This window comes from Vipera ursinii (assembly GCF_947247035.1).
Source record: "Vipera ursinii genome assembly, chromosome: 1".
Taxonomy (NCBI): domain Eukaryota; kingdom Metazoa; phylum Chordata; class Lepidosauria; order Squamata; family Viperidae; genus Vipera; species Vipera ursinii.
Window position 1 is genome coordinate 129,827,554 of NC_139512.1, and position 24,995 is coordinate 129,852,548.

The 24,995-nt window shown below is 36.9% G+C and overlaps 1 protein-coding gene across 1 annotated transcript in view; it reads right to left on the bottom strand.

The window, feature by feature from the left end:
* MYLK (myosin light chain kinase) overlaps positions 1-24,995 on the bottom strand; it is a 190,013-nt gene that overhangs the window by 127,764 nt on the left and 37,254 nt on the right. Inside the window, exons 2-4 of the mRNA XM_083377923.1 lie at positions 16,382-16,551; positions 2,041-2,245; positions 168-216 (exon numbers count right to left, since the gene is read on the bottom strand). Coding sequence (XP_083234049.1) covers positions 168-216; positions 2,041-2,245; positions 16,382-16,543 — 416 coding nt within the window. The 5' untranslated portion in view covers positions 16,544-16,551. The remainder of the gene's footprint in view (positions 1-167; positions 217-2,040; positions 2,246-16,381; positions 16,552-24,995) is intronic.

Below are 24,995 nucleotides of genomic sequence, written 5' to 3' on the forward strand. Positions count from 1 at the left end.
AATATACTGACATTGTCATAAATATATGGTTCCATGAAATGTTTTGAATACAGCAGAATTATTATGACTAAAGCCAAACAGAAAACCTTGCCTTTTTAAGGTATTTCTGTGCAATGTTACAGAATAAATATCTGCTCTAAGTATATAAATGCCACCCAAACTCTTACCCAGAACTTTTGGAACTGGAAGGCAAGTTATATTTCTTCAAAACTTTTCCTAAAAGAAAACAGAAAAATTGTCAGATATAAAAATATTTTATTAGGACTGCAAGTCATTGGGACCCTTTATGGAATTTATGGGTTTTTCTATCTCTATATATTGCAACAACATATTTGCCCATTTTTTTTAAAAAAAATACATTATTTGCTTCTACATTTGCTCATTCTCCACCTGAAAAACACATTTAATCAAGTTTTCCTTACTTGTAGCTTACAACAGAGATTGAGTAATTGCAGGGCAGATGTTTGCTGTGAAGTGCTTTGAGTAGCAGTCCAAGCTACAGCCCTATGCACCCAAATAAGAAACATCTGCTGAAAATTTGGTTTTTATCTCATTTGACCACACATACAAATAGAACTGCTTAATTGTTTTTTGCTATTTCAAAAACTGCTCATAGACTTCAGTAAGAAGTTTTTATTTAATTCCAAGTGAGCAGCCTGAAGACATTTGGTTCACCTGCCTGATATTTCTATAACACATTCTTCTGCTGAAACATCACAACCAAAACTTTTAAGGAACTGTTTCAAGTCAGAAGTCAGGATGGAAGGTATTATGTTGTGAGTTTGGAGCACCATCTACTGGTTGTGAGCAAATGAACTTTATGAACTTTAATGAATGGTAAATACAGTTGGTTTCTGCAAAATATGGGAGACAGCATAAAAGATTGAAAAACATTAATAAAATTTAATGCAAATATCTGTAAATAATAATTTATGCTTATCTCAACAGAAATCATAGTGGTTAAGACTCACATTTGAACCAGAATGTCCTCAGATCAAATTTTCCCTATATTATGGGTTTCTTTTAGAGATGCTTAGGTAAGCATAAGAAGATAACAGTGTTCTTTCCTTAAAAGCAGGGGTATTCAAACGTGGCCCTTTTATGACTTGTGGCCCTCAATTCTCAGGATTCCTCAGCCAGGCGTGCTGGCTGAGGAATTCTGGGAGTTGAAGTCCACGAGTCATAAAAGGGCAAAATTTAAAGACCCCTGCTTAAAAGTAACTGTTATAAATTACCTAGGTTAACCTGCTTTGAAACACCAAAGTAGTCTTCCCACTTGATATCCTATAGATGAGAATTCTACATAAGAATAGCCCTGCTGGATCAGGTTAAGGCAGACCTTAGGCATACCTCAACTCAGCATTTTGCTCCCAGTCAAATGCCTCTGGATGCTCACAAGCAGGAGACACTGACATCTCAGGGGACAACTGGTCTTTGGAGGCATGTTTCTTCAAATCTTGGAGGGAAGATTGCGTATTTAGGATAGATGGTATTCAGTTGACTTGTCCTCCGTGAATTAATTCAGTTTCCTTTTAAAGCCTTCAAACTCTCATATGCAATAGGTTCAAAAGTGTTATCTCTAGATTAGGATAGTGTAACCTATAGCTTTCCAGATATTGAAAATCTACAGGTCCCAATAACCCAAGACACTACAGCCAATTGTGAGGGGTAGTAGTTTTCTGAAATCACAGATTTATTGTCCCTAATTTATATTGGTGAGGTCATTCATACTATAAGGTAGAAAAACAAATGGTAACAGGCACAGACTCATCCTCAGAGTGTTTTATGGCTGAAGGCCTTGTCTCTCAAACTCTCTGCAGCAAGTACACATTTCAGCTTAGGTATTTTCAATTGCTGTGCTCCTTTCTTCCACTGAGTTAGCCAGAGCATAAAAAATGGTAGCCAACTGGCATTCTGTCCTTTATTTTCCACACTTGCTTTTGCAATCAGGAAAAATAAATTTGGGATGGAACAAGGGGCATTGCACAGAAAAAAAGAGCTTCTGGAATGGAATTTGTGCTTGACTGCTAACATTCTTACCTTCCACTGTCAATTCCACAGTCACCTGGCGAATCCCACCAGCATTTCTGGCCTGACACATATACAGACCACCATCTTCCTCCTTTACCCCTTTAATCATCAAACTGAAAATTCCTCGAATGCTGCAATCTGTTACACAGCGCTCTCCTGTGACAAGGTGCTCATTTCTGTACCATGTGATCTGAGGTTCAGGATTGCCTCTCACCTAAAATAGTTCCATACAGAAATAACCAGAGAGAAGAAATGGGGGGTTGAGGAAGGGAAAAAAAAACAGAAAATGATTTTACCTGGAACAAATGCAGAACACTTTGCAAGCCAGTGGAAAAAAATATTTTCTGAAGTAATGTCTGCTAAACACATACAAATCACCAAGAGCCAAAAGGCAAAAATATGAACAGAAAGAAGAGAATCTACGGATGCATCATGCTGTTAAACTAGCAATGTTGATCCAAGAACTTCTTCTGCCTGTTGAGGTTTAAAAGCCAAAACTGAGAAATGTTGAGAAATAGTTTCAGATAATAAATCTATGACCCCATTTTTCAGTCTGGTATGGCAGACCTATAACAGTGTAAATTAAAACAACCATATGCAGGTTGAAAAATCACAGGTTATAATTTCCTTTATCAGATGAATTCTCCTTGAAAAGTATTCAAAAACAGCATTGCTCAGACAATTCCATATAAACCAGCTGCAAAATAAAAAGTAAGCGACAGTCAGTGTACAAAGTCTAGTCAACATTTTTTACGGATGAAAATCAGAATCCCCAGATAAATTGTGTAAATTTAACTATTCTTTTCCCTTTTGGATAGTAGTGAATACCATGGAAGGCCAAAACATATTGATTATCATCTGTGATCTGATTATCATTTAAGCATTCACATTAATCTGTGTTTGAGAAAAAATTATATTTGAATTGATTTTAAAACATTCATTCAAACGATATGTATTTTTAACAATGTAAACTGGGAAATAATTTATTTGATACACTGTGCATGTCAATATTAGAATATGATGAAAGAAATATTGGGAGGCACTCATATTTATATAACTTTAATACTCTTACTAGGAGTACAGTTTTATTATTTGATCAGTGGAGATTAAAATTAAGGGGAGATTTGAAGATATTTTGGCTTCTGCATTATATTTTTCTTTTTTTTTAATTGCCAGAATGCCTTAATAATGTGGAACTTAGTACAAAGCTATCCAATGACCAAACAACAATACATAATTCCACAGACTCAAAGAAGCAATATAGGCCTGTCATATGTATCCTATTACCCTGAACTGAGCAGTAAGTTAAACAGCTCAAACATACTGTTCACTATATTTATTCCCTTAGTAAATTACTTTGATAGCTTCAAGTCTCATGCCAATGCACATTGTTTTCACCTATATTCATGTTCACTTACTAGTCAATTGAGTGTATTAAAACACAAACAATATCAAGTAAAATGCAAAGATACAAAGATAGAAAATGAAGTGCCTTCAAATGCAATAATCAGCTTTGCATTCTACTCAATCTCTTTAACAAAATGAATTCTCAGTTTTAACTATAAACTTGGCAGATCTACTAGTAACACATAAGTTTACCCTCTGGAGGAAATAAGGTAATCTATTGCCAGTATCCCAGTAGGCTATCCAGTCAACTAGTAATTTTACTATTAATGAAGCACAGCATTTGCAGTGAAAGAGAATATGTACAATATTTTTGTCTGACACTCCAGTTATTATTTATTAAATATATATAGCTACCCATCTCACTTGCATGTGACTATGGGTATGCACACTTAATATACTTACACAATTTCTTTCTTTCTTTAATACTTTCCCATGTTTCACCAGAGTATCACATAACTCAAATCTCACTCTGGTAGAAACTGTTCTTTGGTACATAGTTTTTTTTCTTATTTGAAATTCCTTCTTATTCTTTGCCAAATATTTTAAGGGACTAATATCTGCAAGTGGCTTAATATTGATTTGGGCATTGCAGGCAGAATACTATGCTTATCATTTTCTTGTCCAGATATTTAACTGAAGTTAGGTATTACACTGATAAACCATACTGCAAGATAACTTTGATAAGTATTTTTACCCAAGCAATGCTATGTGTCATACTAAACTATTTCTTTCAGATAACATTTTGGGTATTCTGTTCAGGATCCATTAAAATAACCCTCCAAAAATAATTAGAAGCTTGATCATAGCTTCTAAGACAAAGAACCAGCTACCCCAAACTGCCAATTGACCCATTCCAAAACTGCAGATGTTCATATAAGCTTAAAATTAATTCTTGTAAATATTCTTGGCTCTGCAGAAACATCTGTCATTAATAATATATTCAATAATGGTTGGATGATGGATTTATTAACTATATAATATAGAGATTTAACCTTACCTATTTTTATATGTACTACACATTCAGAGATAATTCAAGAATTCAAAACAAAGTTTTTAATTGTATGGTATACAGTATGTTCAAGTTGAATTAAGTCCATGCCACTTGATTAATCATGGCTTCAATGAGGAAATTCTACTGATACTGAAAAAGAGCCCTTTTTATATAAACATATGCAAGTCAAGCACTGAGACATATTGAATTATCTTCCCTGAACGATCATGCTCCTTTCACACACAATCTCGTCCAAGAGAAGTACAATAGCTATGAATATATTTACGATTGTACTCTATGGACACATTCACACACTGAAAAGCATACTCAAGAAGCAACAGCTTTCAAACATAATTACAATCTATCTGGTAAACAACATTCAGGCTTTCTGTTTATGATGAAGAAAAAATCCAGATACATTTTAAATCCACAACTAAGACTATTTTTTTATCTAACTCTGAGACCAGCAGGTGATTTTTCAGGATCTATATAAAATACATAGACCATGAATTTCTGAAAGAAATTCAGTGCTATAGCTCATAAGCACATAATTAAGAATAGCAGGTATTGTTAGGCAGAAAGTCAGTCATATAAAGTCAAATCACTGCTGTTTTTTAAACACTACAAACCTTTTAAATATCATTCCCACAGATTAAAATTGTCCCAGCAAAAAAGTACTGTACTACATTAGACCTAAAATTGCAATAGATTCTTTATCATGCTTATTGTTTACTTTATAATCTAAATAACAAAACCTTTATTTCAGAACTCAGCAGTTCATAATTAAGAAGAAAATCTTTCAAAATTAATGTCTCATTCTCATGGAGAGTGAATAGCCCTAAAAAAATCTTGTCTAACTTGGTGCCCTTGAGAAAACTGTAATTTAGCAGATCTAGAGGCTACTACAGAGGGTTTAGTAGATTGTGATTTTCAGTTCTTAGGATTTCTGCCTCAAGAAAATTATTTTCAATAATTATTGAAAAATTATTCATTTAGGTATAGCAAAATTCTTAAATTTAACTGCAGACTTTACCTGGCAGCTTCAAGAAGGGAAATTTTCTTTAAAATAGGAATGGAATTAAATAAAGTATTCTAATCATGAAGTAAAATGTACATTCTGTAACTATAAATTCCAGATTTCAATCAAATTATATAAATTATATAAGAACAAGTTATATAAAATGACACACCATAGCTGCCGCATGTTTGCCAAGAATAGAAAATGCTGACAAGGCATAGAGAGATTGCCACCAATGTTTTGTCTAGAATCCCAGATGGCTTATTAACTAATAACAAAAAAAATGAAATCAAATTCATTCTAAACTACTCATGCATTTCAAATAATCAAATGCAAGTTTCAACTATAATACAAACCAATCACATTTTGAAATTCCACATCTGGTGATGTTTAGGTTCTTATCCCATATGCAAACAGTACTAATAAATAAATTATTTTGGAATGATCCCAATAATCTATTATGCAAAGACAATAGGCTTCATATTTAGAGCAACCCCCCACCCCCAATGATCCAAAACAGAAAAAAAGGCCAACCATCAAAAAAAGGTTTCCAATCAAATGATTTTGACAATTTAACTGAAAACCTTATCTTATATTTAGTTACTTGCAGGCCTTTTCAGAATAGATCAGCATGTAAATCCAATCAATCAATAAACAAATTTCATTGGGTAAAATACTTGTATCCTTATCAACAATGTAATGCAGTGCTAAGGTGCTGTACTGGGAACAAGGAGTTGCAAACTTGAGCAAAATGCTAAGTGAGTATATTTAGGTTAAACACACTTCTTATTTCCCTCTTGCTCTCCATCAATATGGTACTGAGAGCTTGTGAGGAAAATATGATATAATGCACCAAATAAGTAAATTTCATGACCCTTATCTTTAGGAGCATTGTGTTATCTATTTTTCATCCCACAATAAAAAGGGAAAAAAAACACTTCAAGCTACAGAGATTTATTAACCAATCCCCTCACCCTTTGATTTTAATCTTCCCAATAACAAGCAATGACAACTTTGCATTATTAAACAAGGCAATACCTGAGAGAAATGACAAGTGGATGTAGAGAATAATTATTCTTGTAAAAGACATTAGGGCGTACAATTAAAAGTAATTAAACAACATTATGGAAACTGGCTTTTCCAAAACAAAAACAAAACAAAACAAAACACAAAAACTGTTAGTAAGGTTAAGATGAGAAGCTCTAACCAGTTTATTAAATATACTTGCAACAGAAAACTGTTCATGACTGATCTGTAAAAGATAAGCTCTAGTAATAAAAAAGCAGGCAGCAGCTGCAAACCACACTCTTGACAAATATCTTGCTGCTTATAATGTATCTTTGCAAAACTCCAGGAGGACTATTGTACAGAAGTCAGTGCCATCATTTGTCGTAACAACATAGTAACTTGAATTATTTCAGGAATGTACCTTAGTATATACACTTTTAATTATTTCTGCCTAGATAAGCTAGAGCTTCAGCATTATTCTCCAAAAGTTTCGCCCCTTTTTTAATAATTGAAAAATTACTACAAGATTCAAACAAATTACAATAAACACCACAGGCACCATATTAGAATGAAGTGGGATACAGTGTCAAGTAATACAATCCAGAAATATCTCTCCATTGTGATGTCTGGCCCACTAAAAAGCACACCACACATTCCTCAGAACTTCCTGATACTGTTTCTACTTCTGTATATTGTATTAAAAATCCTCTAAAATGCCTTTATGACTGTTAAAAAATATACTGTGATGTATCTGTGACATTTTTTAATTATGAGCCACTACTGAAATATAATCATTGGTATAATAGGTAGGGTTTCACTCTTTTAGTACTACTTGGTGGCTAACTAAATGATAATGACTAAGTGGAGACTAACATTTTGCAGGTGGAATTGTATACAGCTGTATAAGTAGGTACTTGAGAGATACATGTGACTTCCACCTAGAATCATACATGCATTTAACCTCCATGTAAAAGTTTGAGTTTGGTGTTAAAATATAGCTGCTGTAGCTGAGAACAACTACAACTCATTGTATTCTGCTTCCACACCTGCAGTTTCCAAAAACTTCCCAACCCTCATTAGTGGGATTTCCCAAAGCAATGTTTGTTCTTTTATATGATGTGCATATATGTATCATGCATACATGCACTCAACAGCCATTTTTACTACATGCTAATGAAACAGACTGTTGTAATTCTGCAGGGATGCACTATGTGCAGCAATTTTTAAAAAATGGGGGGGAAATAGTTTGAATTGTTAGATATATTCATAGAATATTGCAGCATATGGGATAATTTAGTTATAGTTACTAAACAATTATAGCCCAACTCTTATAGCACCTCACCGTATTACAAAGACATTAGTTGTTTATCGATATTCTTATGCATTATAACTCTTTAAAAGTTTCCCTTTAATTGGCAAGATTCTATTCTTATTTCAAATACATTTTCCATTTAAAAAGAAGAGTTCATTTTTCACACTTCATGCAGGATCCTGGAACTGTTGTTTTACTTTGCATTTGGCATTCTGTCATATTAGACTGGTAAGCCTATTGAGAAAGGACTTGCAAAGAAGGTGCTTTACGGCAACCACCTAACTGTTGTCTCATGACATTTCTCCATATCATATTCATGACTTTTTTTTGGTTGTGCATCTTTGAGTCAGTTTTTTACTCCTGGTGATTGCCTGGGCAAATCCCTGCAGTTTTCTTGGCTAGGTTGTTTGGAATTGTTTTGCCACATGACTTGTGGAAAATATGCAGTGCCTCAGAATGAATATAAAAAGTGCAAAAAGTAAATACAACCTGTCTTCATGTTTTGCATCACGTGGCTGAGGTTGCATTCAGGCAAGACCAATCACCTTGACTTGTGGTAAAAAAAATGTCACCCTTGCACATGCACTACATATACTGTATACAGACTGTTTCCTATGAGGAAAGTGAATATGCACAGACACTCCACTTTGCATATAACCAGTATGAGATAAGAAGAGCAAATCTTGTCTTTTTCTTAAAGCACAGTATCTGGTCCTTGTTAAATCCCTATCATGCTGTAGCCTATCACCTTCCCTCCATTGCCATTTCCTTGACAGAATAAGCATCAGGTTAGATAGTCAGAGCTTTGCACAGAGACTTTTGCTCTTCAGGCAATAGTACCACTGAAATGCAAACACAGTGTATTCAAAAAGAACATTCAGACGTCATGCAGGACCCTGGAACTATTGTGTTATCTTGAATTTGGCATTCTGTGGTATCAGACTGGTATGCTTACTGAGACAGGACTTGCAAGGAAGGTGCTCTATGGCAACTACCTATCTGTTGTCTCATGATGTTTCCTCATATCATATTCATGACCTTTTTTGAGTGTGCACCTTTGAGTCAGTTTTTGACTTCTGGCAACCGCCTGGATAAGTCCCTACAATTTTCTTGCCAAGAAAGTGATTTGCCCTTATCTATTTTCTAAAACTGAGAGAGATTGATTGCCAGTTCACCCAGCTGGCTTTGTGCCTAAGGTAGAACTAGAAGTCACCGTTTCCCGGTTTCTAGCTAGGTGCCTTCACCATTACTCCAAGATGGCTCTTGTGAACTATACTTTAAGAAATGCAGAGGTAGCTTAAAACAGAAGTCTTTTGGTATTGCACCAACAGGGAGATGGAGAAGGGAAGTACAGGAAAGGAATGAAATACACACTTTTCTTAACACTTTCCAAGAGGGCGATGATATAGTATTAATAACCCAGACCAAGCTAAAAATGCTAGGGAATTCCTGGAAATTTTTGTTACAATATAAATTACCACCCAGTAACTTCTTGTGAGAAGACAGCTATTAAATTTGATAAATGAATAAAATATAAATAAATAAAGCTTGGCATTCAGACAAATCAGCCATCAACAGACCCAGAGATAACTCACATTTACACTTCATTCAAAAGAGACAAAAAAAGCTAAGAAAAAAAAACCCAGAACACATCCTCTCCTGCAGTCAATAATAGCCTGATAAGCAGGGGTTAACTCCAGGGAAACAATCAAATAGAAAATAATAATCAGGAAACTATAAGGAGAAAATCACATCCCTACCAACAGTGGTAGGGTACGTTACGTTACAGTGGCAGGGTACGAAGCTTTTGGCCTCGAGATCAGCTTTGCTCTGCCTTGCCTAAACCTCGCCTCCTCTCGCCTTGGCACCCCCTTCTACTTCAGCCACACGCGCTGGCTGTTTCGGCCAGGAGCGACAAGCATTGTGGCCCAACACTTCGGGAAGGCACCAGGTCTGAAAGAAGGCGTTTCTTTCCATAGGTTAGTTAATGAACAGGGCGGCGGAGGGTGGGGTGGTGGTGGTGAAAGAAACGGGCTCAGCCCTGCGCCACAAGTTTGAGATTCCCTCAAAGAAAGCCCCGAGTTTCCAAGTAACTAGAAACCAGAAGGAGCCCTGCGTGGCACTGAGATCGAGAAGCCCGTTTACCCTCCCCTGCATTTTGCTGTGCTTTTCTAAAGTTTTCCAAGAAAATGCAAACTCGGGGTTTTTCCTCCTTTCACTTGCATAAGTTATCGCTGGAGTATACAGAAAGGGGAAAAAGAAATAAAGGGGAAAAACCCCGAACATATTATAATATTTATTTTTCAAAAGGCCGCCTTCTACTTCAGGGTGGAGGGGCGACCCCGGGTTGCTGAAGCCCCAGCGCCAGCTTTCCGCTGCGGTCTGCCTGTCGCAATTCCCGAGCTGCGCCTTCCCAGGCGGTGTTGCTGTAGGTCTGGCCACGGCACCATGCCCTGAAGTCGAACTCCCAGGGTCAGGTGAAGCTCAGCTCCGCGCGAACATGTCAGGTCGGCCTCCGCCTGGCTTCCCGCGCTCCCTTGAGCTCTCGTGCTCGCCGAGCGCTGGCGGCTCAGCACGCGCTTAACTCCTTCTCCCTTCAAAAAAAGGGGGGGGGGGTCTGCTGCCCTAAGACACCAGTAAGCTGGAGCCTCAGCCTCGGTTGGGCTGGTCGGTATATTTATGAGGAGGCCGTCTTTCGCCATTCTCGAGCACTGGATTTGTCCGCTTCCATTAACGTCTCTGCTCCCGAGGATTTACTATTTTCCGGCGTATAAGGCGACTGGGCGTATAAGACGACCCCCAACTTTTGAGAAGATTTTCATGTGTTAAAAAGTCGTCTTATACGCCGGAAAATACGGTAATAAAATGTCTACAGGCAAAAACAACCAAGCTCAGAGAGCATCGAGGACTCAACAGTTCAATCCTGAGATAATATATTCTATTCTATTGGATAGTATTAAATAACATTGTATGTGTGCCTTCAAGTCAGTTTTTTGAGTCCTAGCCACTGCCTGGACCATTCCCTGTAATTTTCTTGGCAGCTTTTCATTAGTGGTTTGCATTGCCTCCTTCCTAGGGCTAAAAGTGATTGCAGGATCCATTCTGGGTCGGTCACCAGGACCAGAGGTTTAGTCTTCTGAGCTTTTAGACTCATGCTGAGCCCATCCTCAAAGAATTTCTCTCAGAAAGAGAAGTTCCCTGAGGATGGGCTCCAGTGCAAGAGTCCGAATGCTTGGAAAACAAAACCTCTTATCCCAGTGACTGACGCAGATTGGATCCTGCAACATTATTCTGGGACACGTATATTCACCTTCATTTCTGAAAGAGATTGATTGGCTCAAGATGGCTGGCTTCATGCCTAAGGACTAGAACTCATCATTTCCCATTTTCTAGCTAGATGCCTTAATCACCACATCAAGCTGGCTCACTAAAGAACCATCACCCCTCCCCCCAAAGTTGTAATTATATAGAATGACACTAGGAGTGAAAGGCAAGTCCTAATTCTAAAAACATAACCATCCCTGTACATGGAAAGTAAATTTTTAACATCATTGAGGACATTCCCTTAATCAAGATTCTTTATCCATTGGCACATCAGACCAGCCTCTTTAATTTCTTGGGAAATGGGGAACACGGACATCCTAGCAGTCCATCTCTCAACCTAGATTTTATGTGTAAGTTCCAAATCTGTTACACTGCTTTTTCTTAAAATTACTTTCCTTCATTTTCCAAAAATATAGAAACATCAATCTTAACTTCTGCTAACACACATTTTAGAAATGTTCAAAGAAGAATTCAGTTTCAATTCAAGATAAATCTGTCTTGAAATAGACAATTTAAACATAATATCTTTATTGGAATTTTGATGAGCCAACATGAAATTCTAACAAACACATATCCAACTAAAAACCAGAAATACCATTCTCACTATGCCAGACCAAGTTTATGCTTAGCTTTGCAAGGCTGAAATTATTACAATTTTATTTAAAAGGCAGAACGATTTTAAATGGAAATGGCAGCTGAACACATCTGAAGGATATATTGAGATGGTATATTAGAGATTTCCTTTTTTGACTGCAGCTTACCAGGGATACAGTTTGTGGTCTTTCTTAAAGTTGCCACTTGCAAAATAATCATAGCTGTTTGGCAAGCATGATTGCCATGAGTGTTCTGGAATTAGAAACAATGCGATTTACTGAGTCATTTATTTATAGTTACCCAGTATCAAAACTTTCAGGGTAACTCATAAAATATAAAACAAGGAACTGTGCCCCTGAAAAAGATAAGTTTATTTGGACAAAAGACAGTAATTGCCTATTACAGATTCTCATCTAAAAGTTGAAAAAGTCAAATCAGTACCTATTTAACCAATGGCACCTGAAGTGGAGAAAAGGTATGTATACGTATGTGTGTGGAGATAGCTATAGTTATAGCTATAGCTATAGCTGTGGATAGGGATAGGGATAGGGAAAGGGATAGAGGTAGAGGTAAAGGTAGAGACAGAGACAGAGAGATAGATAGTTTTTGATCCCCTCCTTGCAGATACTGTTAACTAAGAAATAGTGTACATGTCACATGTCACAGAGAGATGATCTCTAGCAAGTCTGCACAATATGCTGCCAAACAGTCTTGTTATGGCTTGCCATGGGTTGTGGGTTTTTTTTTAAATAAACCACTGACTATGAATGTCACCACCATGAGAAAGGATGTGCTTCCTCCAACTAGATTTTTGCAACCACATTGAACAAAGAAACATACTGTCAAGCAGCTCCAGCACATATGAGTCTTAAATACACTGTCAGCTAGACAGTGCTAACCAGGATTTCCCTGCTTTTCTGAAATAGAAGCAGAAAAAGTTCACAGCGAGCCTGATGCTACGCTGAGAAAAAAAACCCTATACTTCAATGTATGGAACAGAAAGGGGGAAAATCTACCATATAGGCATTATCTTATTACCTCATGCAAAGAGGCTACTGACAGTCTCTGGAAAAGTCAAATATAATATGCAGCCTCAATATAAGGTAAAATTCACAGCAAGTTAATGTTTTCCATTTCCTGTTAGACATGAAAATAATCCCTGTGTGTAAAGCTGGTTTTGTTCAGCCTGGCATCAAATTTATAGAATCAAGGCCATCATCTATGCCAGAAAGACAGAGATAAATGGTGAAAATGGACTGTTTCCAAGCAAAGTGCCTCAATGTAATGTAATGCATGATACTATTTCATACTTGCACTCTACATGATAAAAATTAAACTTCAGCTGATCTAAATATTTTCCCAAAGTGCTTTCGTTGGAGGAGAGTGATTTTATTTCTCAAATATCTGGAATATATTTATTTCATTTTCCATAGTGAGCATGAACAATACAGAGAAGAATGCAATAGGTCAGTTTTATGAGCAGGCCTCTTCATATTGATCCTTGTCAAAACAAAACTAAAGGACTCAATAAAATTCTAGTTAATAGGGAACCCATATGATACATGCTTAATTTTGCTCAAATGAAACACAGTATCAACAGAAGGAAGCACAAATCTATGAATTATGTTGTGTTGCTGTTAAAAGAATAATGGATAACCCTTGAGGTTTGGCATGTCAAGAATTCCGAAAATGCCTAACTTGACTCTGCTAGTGTGTTACCCCTCCTCTCCCAAACAAAAGAGAAACAATTCACTATCACACACACACACACACCCATCTAGGACACCTGAGCAGCAGCACTCAATGGCAGCCCTGAGGCTGGGCCTGAAGTAGAGGCTGGTCCTCAACTTCATTCCTAACATCACCGTTGTCACTCAAAAAGGTTGCCTTGCAGTCCCAAGGCTCTGCCACACGCTGTTTGTGTTCTGCTTATGTTCAGGTGCTGTTCTCTTTCTGTTGATAGACCTCTGCAGCCTAACCAATGTAGTTCCAGGTTGCATGAGGCCTTCATTCTTGAAGCGGCTTTGAAGAATGCGACTTCTGCAATCTCTGAAAAATACACAAAAGCATGCCCCATTCTTGCATTATTTTCAGAGGCTCCAGAAGCCCTGCAAAAGCACACCCCGTTCTTCTGCAACCTCCACACACACCCAAATCATGCAAGAACAGGGTGTGCTTTCGAGAATAGTTGCTGCTGGGTGTTGTGAATGCTGGTGTGTCGCGCCAAAATGTTGTGGTGTGTCACCTTTGATACATGTGTCATAAGTTTGCCATCACTGTCTTAGAATGACTAATCGCTGTTTTGTCATTTATGCTAACATCGGGAAATAATGAGGTAAAATTTAAATCCTACTGTTTATCTTGTGCAGACATCAGAACTAGTTCAGAATCAGAGAATATCATTGCTCTCTGAATTGCATAAACTATACAAGGTTTTGAAATAAAGTATTTAGGCTCCAAAATGGGTAATAGTATCCAAATAAAAAAAAAGAAAAATAGCTGAGAATAATTAGGTACACACTGGTTCCTGCATTTTCAGTATCAACAGATTCTACTCTCCTAAAAAACCCAGAACATCATGTATGGAAGCATTACTGTCGAGGGAGCCCTGCCACTTGCTTTTCCCCCCCAACAACATTGCTAAAGTATTTTAATTTGGAAGAAAGGAATAAATCAATATTTTTTTTAATATGCAGAAACAAAAGTGTCAAACAGTCAATCTCTACAGGGGCTGGACTTCTGAATACTATAAAATATCAGCAACTGGATTAAACTGCCTTTGATATCTTTCTTGAACCTTGCAATTTTAACTGATAACTATGGGTGGAGTCTTTTATTACTATTCTCTACAAGAATACTAAGGATAAATCATCAATTAATACTTTTTGCTGGTCTCTGCTGCACCCAGACATTACAGGAGTTTATAGGAAAAAGTAAAAAGGAAGGAAAATGCCAGTACCTTTCTGCTCTTTGAAAAACAAAAACCACCCTAAGTCTGACGTCTGGTGATCAGTCTGGAGAAGATTAAGCTTTCAAGACATGTACCAGTTTACAAACACAAAGATGCAAATTGGCCTCCCCAAATAACTGTTTAAAATAGCATTTAGAATGTTATTATGAAGATTCTCAATAGAGAAAGTGTGGACAAAGGAGGAATAAAAAAATACTTCTGCACTGTAAAATGGGAATTGGACCTCAGAGAAAGCTAAGTTTGGAAATCAGGCGAAGCTTGAGCATGTACAAATTAAAATGCCAGTTGAATTCCTACTCTACATAGGCACTGCACTCAAAAGTCTGGGTAGGTTAGATTCTTTCCTACATCCTGAAACATTGCACCCAGATTTTGTTTTTTCCTTCTTCACAGTTAGGTGCCATGTCCAGGAAAATTCAGAAAATCTCCTCTTGGTGTTTAATTTTAACCATGATGTTAATTTTTTAGAGACACAAAAGATTCATCTCAGGCCAATTGTGACACGTTCAGACTTAGTAGTATTTCTAGAAACTTGCATTTCAAGAAGTATGCTTTACACCCACCAATTTTACAATTTTTATACAAGAGGATATGTAGGGAAAGGCTACTACATCCTATTCCACATATATATATACCTTCAATTAATTTTTATGAATTCAGAGCACTTTTCTTTATAAACACCATGGTTCATTTTGCATTTTAGCACTCCCATAGCCAATTTTTATGTATAGCCTAGAAAGAAGCACTATATATTTTTGACTTAGTTTAAAACAAAAGTGAATTTGTTCAGAAAGATGAGGAGCTTTTCCCCAAATGTAATTATTTTTGTTCTACTTTACAGTCTTTGCTATGAATCTATGTCATTTTCTAAAGCTCCATCATTTTTTTCATCCAAAGTGCTTTACAAGCTTTTTATACATTTAGAAAAGAATAAAGCTTTACTTACTGAAGTATTCTTATTAGATACTTTTAAAACTGAAAATACAAGATCATCAATCTATCTTAACTTATCTATTTATGGCTCTCCAGATAATTGAGAAAAAAGTGAGAGAACCGTATACATCTTGTTAACATCTGATGATGCTTAAAAAAATCCAGAGAAGGTACCAAGTTTTTGTTTATTGAAATGTGAAATTTGCTACCAAAATCCTAACACTTTTGAAATAAGGCCTTCAAGTTACATGGCTGAGGCCAAAATAACTGAGTTGTCTTTCAATCCATTTTGCATAAATGAAAAAGGAAAAATAGATAACCTAAAACTAAACTAAACAAAACAGAAACCATGCCTTGCAAAAAAGTTAGAATCAGACATAAATCTACATTAACTGAACTAATAACGATTAATTCACAATAAAAGAATCAGTTTAGTGTAACGATTAAGGCACTGTGGTAGAAATATATGTCCTGCCCATAGGCAGAAAGCCAACTGGGTGATTTTGGGCCAGTCATTCTCTCAAATCCCTAAAAAGAAGGCAATGGCAAACCACTTTTCTTGCCAAGAAAACTTCAGGAACTAGTTCAGGAGTTTGCAAGGAGTCAACACTAAACCAAAAGCAAATAATGATAACAACAACATCACTTTTAATACCTATAAAAGTACATATAACATTCCTCTTGCACACACAGATGACTGTCATACATATAACACACAGGAACACACTTTCTCCACTGTATTCAGACTACCAGAGAACAGACTGTATTATTGCATAGTACAGCTCTGCTTACCTGTCCTTCAAACTTTGCAGTGCCTCCAACTGGCACCTGGATATTTCGTGGAGGTAGAATAAATGCTGGTGCTTCTGTTGAAGCTGGAGGTCTTAGAGAAGAGTGATTTAAAGTCAAGGTGGCTTTGGAGATCTGAGTCGATACCAGTTTGACATCCCCCATGTTAAGACCTTCAGAAACATTTTTTAAAAAAAGAAGAGGATGCAAATATGAGCTTAACAAGCACTATTAGAAGTCACTTTAAATCTGCAAACTATTATAGTTGTAGTTAAAAGTATACCTCACTAAATCTGATGGAACTTTCTTCAGAGAAGACACACATGAACATAAATATTTACAAATAAAGTTCCATTTATTTAAGTGAAACTGAAATCATTAAATTATGACTAGATAAAAGCCCAATAGTAAGATACAGGTAGTCTTTGAGATATGACCATAATGGAACCTGCCCATTACATTTTCATGTCGCGTGTGATGGGAGTTATTCAGACATAACAATATTGTAATAGTGTGTGAAAGCAGGGGCTTTTGAAATAAGAGATGATAAGAAATGGCGGGTTGGAGAACAGGAGGGGAAACCTGCATTTCAAACTAATTGGAGAATGTGATTTATGACTGTTAATTAGAGGAGGGAATTGTGTTTGATACTATGTGCTAAGGGGAGGAGAATTCAGATTTTGGCTTCGACCATGTACATGCCAATCTTATGCTAGCTGAATAAAGATTCTTTTAGGTAAACAATGCCTCAAGTTCTTTGAAGATTTTCATCTGTCAGAATTTAATTTTAATTTAATTTTAATTTAATTTATTAATATTTCTATACCGCCCTTCTCCCGAAGGACTCAGGGCGGTGAACAGGGCAAGAATAAAAAACACAGAATTACAAAAGTTAAAAAATGATTAAATACATGCCCACTAAAAAAACAATTAATACATAGTAAAACCCCAATAAAATACAATAAAAACCCCACCAATCCCCCATCAGGCCAGGCCGTGACATTGCGATGGTCATTAGGTGAAACATTTCATCTAATAAAGCTCGGGTTGTTAAGTGGGGAACAAGGTGCCTCAGGAGTGGGAGAGGCCCTTAGAGGCCTAATACAGACAAAGACCCACCTGCCATGGTCCTTCCAAAGGTGCCCCATGCCAATTCCTGCCCCTTGGCTCCCCACAGGAGTTTTTCCACTCCCACTGCATCTCTCCAGCCTTAGGCTCGATTCTCACCCAACCAGGCCAAACAACCTCCCCTCACTTACTTTTTGAAGGGCTACAAGGCCTTCCAGAATCCTGGAATGAATGGCTTTTCTGTGCAGCCACATGGCTCAGTTCCAGAAGTAGCTACCATTTTGTACTACCAACAAAATTGCCATTCCGTGGCCCTGGGGAGAAACTGTTTCATTTTGCTGTCTTAGCAGTCTGCCTTAGCAAGGTCTGCACAACATCACAGAAGATTTGCAGTATTGTACAGACCTCATTAAACCAGAAAAATGAAGCAATTTGTCCAGTGGGTGCTGTTTTGTCCCTGTCCATGAGTGAGTGGGAGAAAATGGCAGCCATGTTCATGCTGTCACCATGTGGCCAGGGGATAACTGGAATCTTCTTTTTCTCCCTTTTGCACACAAAATTAGCAGTGTCTAAAATCCCAACCACAACTGCACATGAACTAGCCTCACATTAACTGAATTTTTAGTTGCATTAAACACAACCTGCTATCAATTTACAATTTGCACTAAATTGAATATTGCATTATTTGAACTTGTATTAACTGTGGCCTAGCTGTATACTCTTTGGCAATTCATGCTCTGATATTTATTAAGAGTAAATGCCCAGTAACTCTTTAAATGTTTGAGAAAATGCTTCATTTACTGTAATGTAAGAAAGAAAATCAGTGAACTTTTGATGAGATTAGAAATGGTACAATTAACAGGAGGTTGAAGTTAGTTATCTATCTTCCTTCATCAGTACAAAAGTAAACAACAGAACATTCCCATCATGACTAACAGGTAATTCTAAGTAACTCTCAGTTGATTAACAGAAGGACAAATGTGTTCATTATAAGGAGTAAAATATTGTTTAATAGGGACATACTTTATTCAAGAAATTGTTCCTTTTTAATTCTCTGATAAATTAAACCTGGATTACATTAATTGGATCAAATGATGGGACTACCTTGTGAAACTGGGCAATCCATGTTCATTTTACTAAACTGGAGAGGGGCTTCCATTAGTCACCATGTATGAAACAAATTCCAGCCTGCCAAATCATGGGATCAGAAGACTAGCTTTTTGTGTGATTAATGTTACCTTCTGCGTCTACCCGAATTAATGATATCTTCATACAGTTACACTGTACATACAGTCTTCAGGCTTTTCTCCATGCTACTGGCATATAGGAATATTATGTTTCTGTAATTAAAGATATTTCATGCAAACTATTACATAGGAGATATTAGGAACAGGACAAACACAAAGTTGGAAGTTAAAAAAATGGAATAGAATATCTGCCTTAGAGCCTATTGGCAAAGATGAAAAAGACAACAGGATTCAATTTCCAGTTTTCCATGACACCATTACATTCTAATAAGAGATTGCTTCCTTCCACTCATCTTACCATTAATTAAAAACAACAGCACAAAAGCGATGTGCATGCCTGAACAGGATACATCATCTATGAACCTATATCCCAGTAATAAATGCATAATGTCTTAAGACCCTGAACGGACAAAATATCTTAAAAGATGAAATACCTGAAATCAGTAATGCATTGCTTTATGAAGGATGTAAAATACAAATCCTCAGTTTTACATGTAAGGGGATGAGAGTCAGATAGTGAAGAAAACATGTCACATTAAGTTTTCCTGAAGTTCTGCCAACCCTAACAAGTCTATTACACCATTTATTACTCACAACTCACAACAGTCACTAGTATTACAAGTGTAATTACTCATCAGTGAAACAAGAATTAATTAAGGATGACGAATGGATTCAAGTCATTTATTCCAAAGCAGGTTTTATTTCATTACTTCATAAGAGGCCCAAGTTTATACTTTTTTGTCAAGAACAAAACATACGAATAGATATATTTAGCATAGCTAAATTAGATGTTATGTTAGCAGCCCTCTGAATACTACTCCTGGGATTCCTCATCTTTTGGTTTAGAAAAAGCAGCTGTGAGTGACCCTACTGAGTTTGGAACTCCATCACTGGGGAAAGAATAGTCAACCCTCTCTCAGTCATTTTCCCTCCCTCTATAAATGAATTTCTCAAAACTATGTATGTTAGGTACCAAAATGGTTTAAACTGATATTCTTGGGGTTTCATCACTTCCTTCCTCTCCCAGTTCAGTCCTCTTTCTCTTCTGAGTCTGGCCTGAGCCATTCAGATAATTTACCTGTGGAGATTCAGTCTCTTTCCAAGACAGGGAAGGCACACTGTTTTAGCAATGGACAGACATAAGGTATTTAACTTCATGGTTTTCTAACATCAAGTTGTTTCCTAAATAAGGCTTGTCTTTATTCTACTGTCATACAAATACCAGCCTCAAAATTACTTTGTTAAAAAAAATTAATACTCCTGGCATCTGTGTTTCTCTCTTTCCCTTTATAAATCCTACCTGACATGCAAAAAATACTACTTTAGCACTCTGTAGCTAATCCCAAATTTCTTGATATTAAGTTTATTTAAATAAGATCTATGTGGGAGATGACTGACATTAATCTTGGAAACTTGGTGTTCCCCTTTACTAAAGAGGTTGCCTAATTTCATGCTCTAGTCTAGACTATGCCAATTGTCCAATGGGAAACTCCACTGACAGCTGAATAGGTTGCTGATATCTTATTTCAGCATTAGCAACAAGTGAATATTGTTACTAGCTTGCGTAATGTTGTTATTCAGATGTTACAGAAAATGGATCAAGTCCTCTGTTCCAGCTCCTCCAGCCTTCTTGTTTTATTCTCTAGGATTTCTATTAGAAAGTTTAGATTTTTTTCAAGGTTTTCATCCTCCAATATAAGCTATATAATGTCCAGCAGGCAGCTGGATTTTCCATGGGTATTTTTTGTCCATTTTTAAAATAGATTTTATTAAAGGCTTGCAAAGAATATAAAAACCAACACAAACTAATAAAGAAGGAAGGAAGGAAGGAAGTAAGGAAGGAAGGAAGGAAGGAAGGAAGGAAGGAAGGAGATGAAAAAGTGACAAAAGAATCAAAAGATAGAGGGAAAAAAAGCTTCGTTTTTTCTGCAGAAAGTACAAGTACAATATTGGCTTTCACTCTATGTTTACACAATTTCCATGGCTCGTATTGGAGTGGCTTTGTTTCTTGGATTTTTGACAAATGAAGTTGTCTAGCAGGCCATTCCAATAACAAGCAATAATGATCCCGTAGTGGACAACTGTGGCAATATTTGGAAATGTGTCTGGCTGCCTTGATGTTAGTAATGACACTTTTAGGAGCCTACACCTAAGTCACATTAAGTTTGCATCATGTTTGTTGTATCTTACAATACTGTCGGGAGAAGGGCGGTATACAAATTAAATAAAATAAATAAATAAATAAATTCATGATTGTGTAAAACCACATGCTATTCATAGCAGTTACTTCAATAAGTCACTGATGCCCTAGTCACATCACAGCTTAACTACTGCAGTATGATGCACGCGGAGGTACCTTTGAAATCTACTTGGATGGTTCAGAATGCAGCACTGCAGGCAATGATGAGCATACCTCAGTATGACCATGTGACATCTGTGCTTTGAGAACTAAACTGGTTGCTAGTATCTTCCAGGTAAGACTTGAGATGCTGGTTAGCACTTAAATAGCCCAACATGGCACAGGTCAAGGCTATGTAAAAGACCCTGATATCTGCCCAGTCACTATAAGCCAAGGTTGATGTGTTCCAAATTCCTTTGATTAAGCAGTGCTATTTGTTGGGATGCCAAAAGTATACCTTCTCTTTTGGGGCACCTGCCCTCTGGACTGAGATCACCTTGAAATTTTATATGCCTCCTGTTGAGTATTTGGTTCTTGCAGGCATTGAGCGAGACGGTGGGTTCAAACAGCAACAGGCTTTATTGAAAGTCAGAAGCAAGGTAATAGCTCCTGCACAGCTATTTATACGGTTGGCCTCTAGGCGGCGACCAATAGATTTAAAGCAACAGTTTCCCGCCCAAAACCTACTTAACTGGCTGGAGACAGCCAGTCTAGTCCAGCCCAGCAACCGTTACAAAACATGCAAGTGAATTTAGCCATTAGTAAACAGTTCAAACATAAGCAAGCAATTACAGCATGTAATGCCAATACATTACACCTCCCACCTATAAAGCTTGAAGACCTGATTGTTCTCCCACATCTTGGATTAAGAGTGCTTTGTCTGACATGATTTTGTCTGGTTTTGTACAATATCTGAATCCCACTTTTTCTTTTGTATCATATTTTCACTATTTAGTATATTATGAGCTATACACTGTTTATTGTAAATTGTGTTATTGTGGCTCAGTGGGTTAGGACGCTGAGCTTGTCGATCAGAAGGTCGGCAGTTTGGCGGGTCGAATCCTGAGTGCCGCGTAACAGAGTAAGCACCTGTTACTTGTCCCAGCTTCTGCCAACCTAGCAGTTCGAAAGCACGTAAAAATGCAAGTAGAAAAATAGGGACCACTACGGTGGGAAGGTAACAGCGTTCCGTGCGCCTTTGGCGTCTAGTCATGCCGGCCACATGACCACGGAGACGTCCTCGGACAAGCGCTGGCTCTTCAGCTTTGAAACGGAGATGAGCACCGGCCCCTAGAGTCGGAAACGACTAGCACACATGTGCAGGGGAACCTTTACCTTTACCTTTAATTAAAGAGGAAGATAGGGTGGTACTATAATGAAGAAAACCACATAAATAAATACATAAGCAATATATAAATTAATAGCAAATTTAAATATGCTGGGTAAGATACTGAGCTACTGATAAGAATAATCTGCACCATCTTTTAAATCTCTGTTTAAAAGGTAGTTTAATTTCCCTTCTTTACTGTTCTTCTTTACTATTCCTTGTTCATGGGATTTTCATCATCAATTTAACAGCTTTGGGTGAGCATATGCAAGAAAGGAACTCCCTAGTTACATACAGTATTCTTTTATTCTTAAAATATTGCTACAGAAAGATTTGGAAACACTCAAAAATAAGTTGCAAAGAATAGTGTATATTTGTAATAACCAATCTCAGTTCTAACAAACAATTTTTCTACAGGGGTCAGTAAAAATGGGAGCATCAATAAATATGGCTGCTGTTACTTTCAGTATCTGTTTTTAAATGGTTCATATGTACAGTATTTCCTTTCCAGGATTTTATCTTGAATATTTCTAACACCCTTTCATATAATCTGGAGATCTGCTTTATACGAAGCACAGCTCAACATAATGAAATCTATGTTTTATTTATTTGTTTGTTCATCTTTGTGCTTGTTTTATAATGGAGAAAAGTTGTTTGGTGTTATATAGCACCATGCATCAATGTAAGGGTGGTTGGTACAAAGAAATAGTCATCACGGACCCAGATACATGAAATATCAGTATGAAATGGGTTGTACATAGGTTCTGGATATAAATAGCTTGCCTTAATGGAGGAAAGTATTTAATCTAGGTTTTATTATTTTGGCTTCAGCAAAGAGCATCACCTTTTTCTGAGCCAAAATTCCAGAAATTAAACAAGATCACATTTGGTTAGTACAATATATGGACTGAGGATTTCCAGAGAATCCCAAGGCTGTTGCCTACCCCTGCCCTATACCATTTCAGAAACTCCTTTATCAGAGCAGACCTCCTGAAGATAATATTTTAGCAATTTTGGTGAAAGCAGCATTGCAGGCAAACTGAACTTGTGTGCTTTTCCCAACAGAAAAAAATCACAGCAGCGTGCCATTGAATTGGAAAGGCTGAGGGACTGTGTGGGAAGATGTTTTTAAGTGATGCATGAAACACCAAGCAGGAGCTGGAAGAAGAAGATAAAGCAAGCATTTCCTCTGGTGGGAAAACAAATCCCGATCGACACAACCTATTTGTTGTGAACTTATTTTATTCCTAAAGGGAGAGAAAAAAAATGCAAAACGGTTTTCTAAAAATGATGAACCCAAACTTCTGAAAATGCAGCACAGAACAATACTTTCATAAATACAGTGTTGTGTAATTGATAAGAATGCATTCAGAATAAATTTTAGGATTAAGCTAGCTGGTAGACCTCCATCAATTAATTTATTTTGTGTAGCAAAATGCCATTATGTATTTGCATTCATTGTCTCTACTTCAATAAATTAAGTTGTATAAGATGTTTACTTTTAAAAACTTTATGGAACTAATTATTACTCCTCCCTTTCCATCAACAAAATTTTTAAACTGTTTTATATTCATTTTCCTTCAGGCTGCTAAACATTATTTTCATGAATGGTCAGGATTCTAAGTAAAGCACAGCTTCCTAATGGGCTTTAAGCAACAAAACCTAATCCAGATGTTTCCACTAACACCATAGGATAGATGTGAGAGGCGGACTGTTGAGGAACAACATGAATAGGTTTCTTCTTTTGAGATTTGAATACTGGACAAGACTTAAGACTAGCTTTGTACTGATAAAACAACAGAGAACGACAGAGTTGGAAATAGAGACCTTGGAGGTTTTCTAGTCCAACCTGCTGCTTAGGCAGGAAACCCTATACCAGGGGTAGGCAACCTCGGCTCTTTTATGACTCATGGACTTCAACTCCCAGAATTCCTGAGCCAGCTGGCTCAGGAATTCTGGGAGTTGAAGTCCATGAGTCATAAAAGAGCCGAGGTTGCCTACCCCTGCCCTATACCATTTCAGAAAAATAATTGTCCAATCTATTCTTAAAAACCTCCAGTACTGACATACCCACAACTTCTGGACACAAGTTGTTCCATTAATTAATTATTTCAACAATTAGAACTAGTTGTTCTAATTTCTCCTTGATTCTAGATTGGATCTTTCCTTGATTGGTTTCCATCCATTGTTTCTTGCCCTGCTTTCGGGTTCTTTGGAGAATAGATTGACCCCTCTCTTCTTTGTGGCAGCCCTAAGAGATTTCAACACTGTTAGACAAAATATCATATATATATATAATTTGCAGCTATACTGGATTGCTGCTGAATGCAGTTTCCTTTTAAATCTCTGTAATGGACAAAATTCATCATTTGTGAAATAACTATAACTGCGGTTTTCCACATGCTGATGCTGTAAAATAAATAAATAAATAAAAAGACTACCTGGCTGATGACCACAATTGAGCCCAAAATTTCTGTTGCTAAGTAAGACATTTGTTAAGTGGGTTTTGTCCCATTTTATGATCTTTCTTGCCACAATTGTTAAGTGAATCACTGCAGTTGTTAAATTAGTACCACGGCTGTTAAGTGAATCTGGCTTCACCATTTGACTTTGCTTGTCACAAGGTCACAAAAGTGGATCACGTGACCCCAGGACACTGCAACCGTCATAAATATGAGTTAGTTGCCCAGTATCTGAATTTTGATCGTGGGGATGCTGCAATAGTCATAAGTGTAAATACTGGTCATAAGTCAGTTTTTCCAGTTGTTATAACTTCGAACTGTCAATAAACAAGCC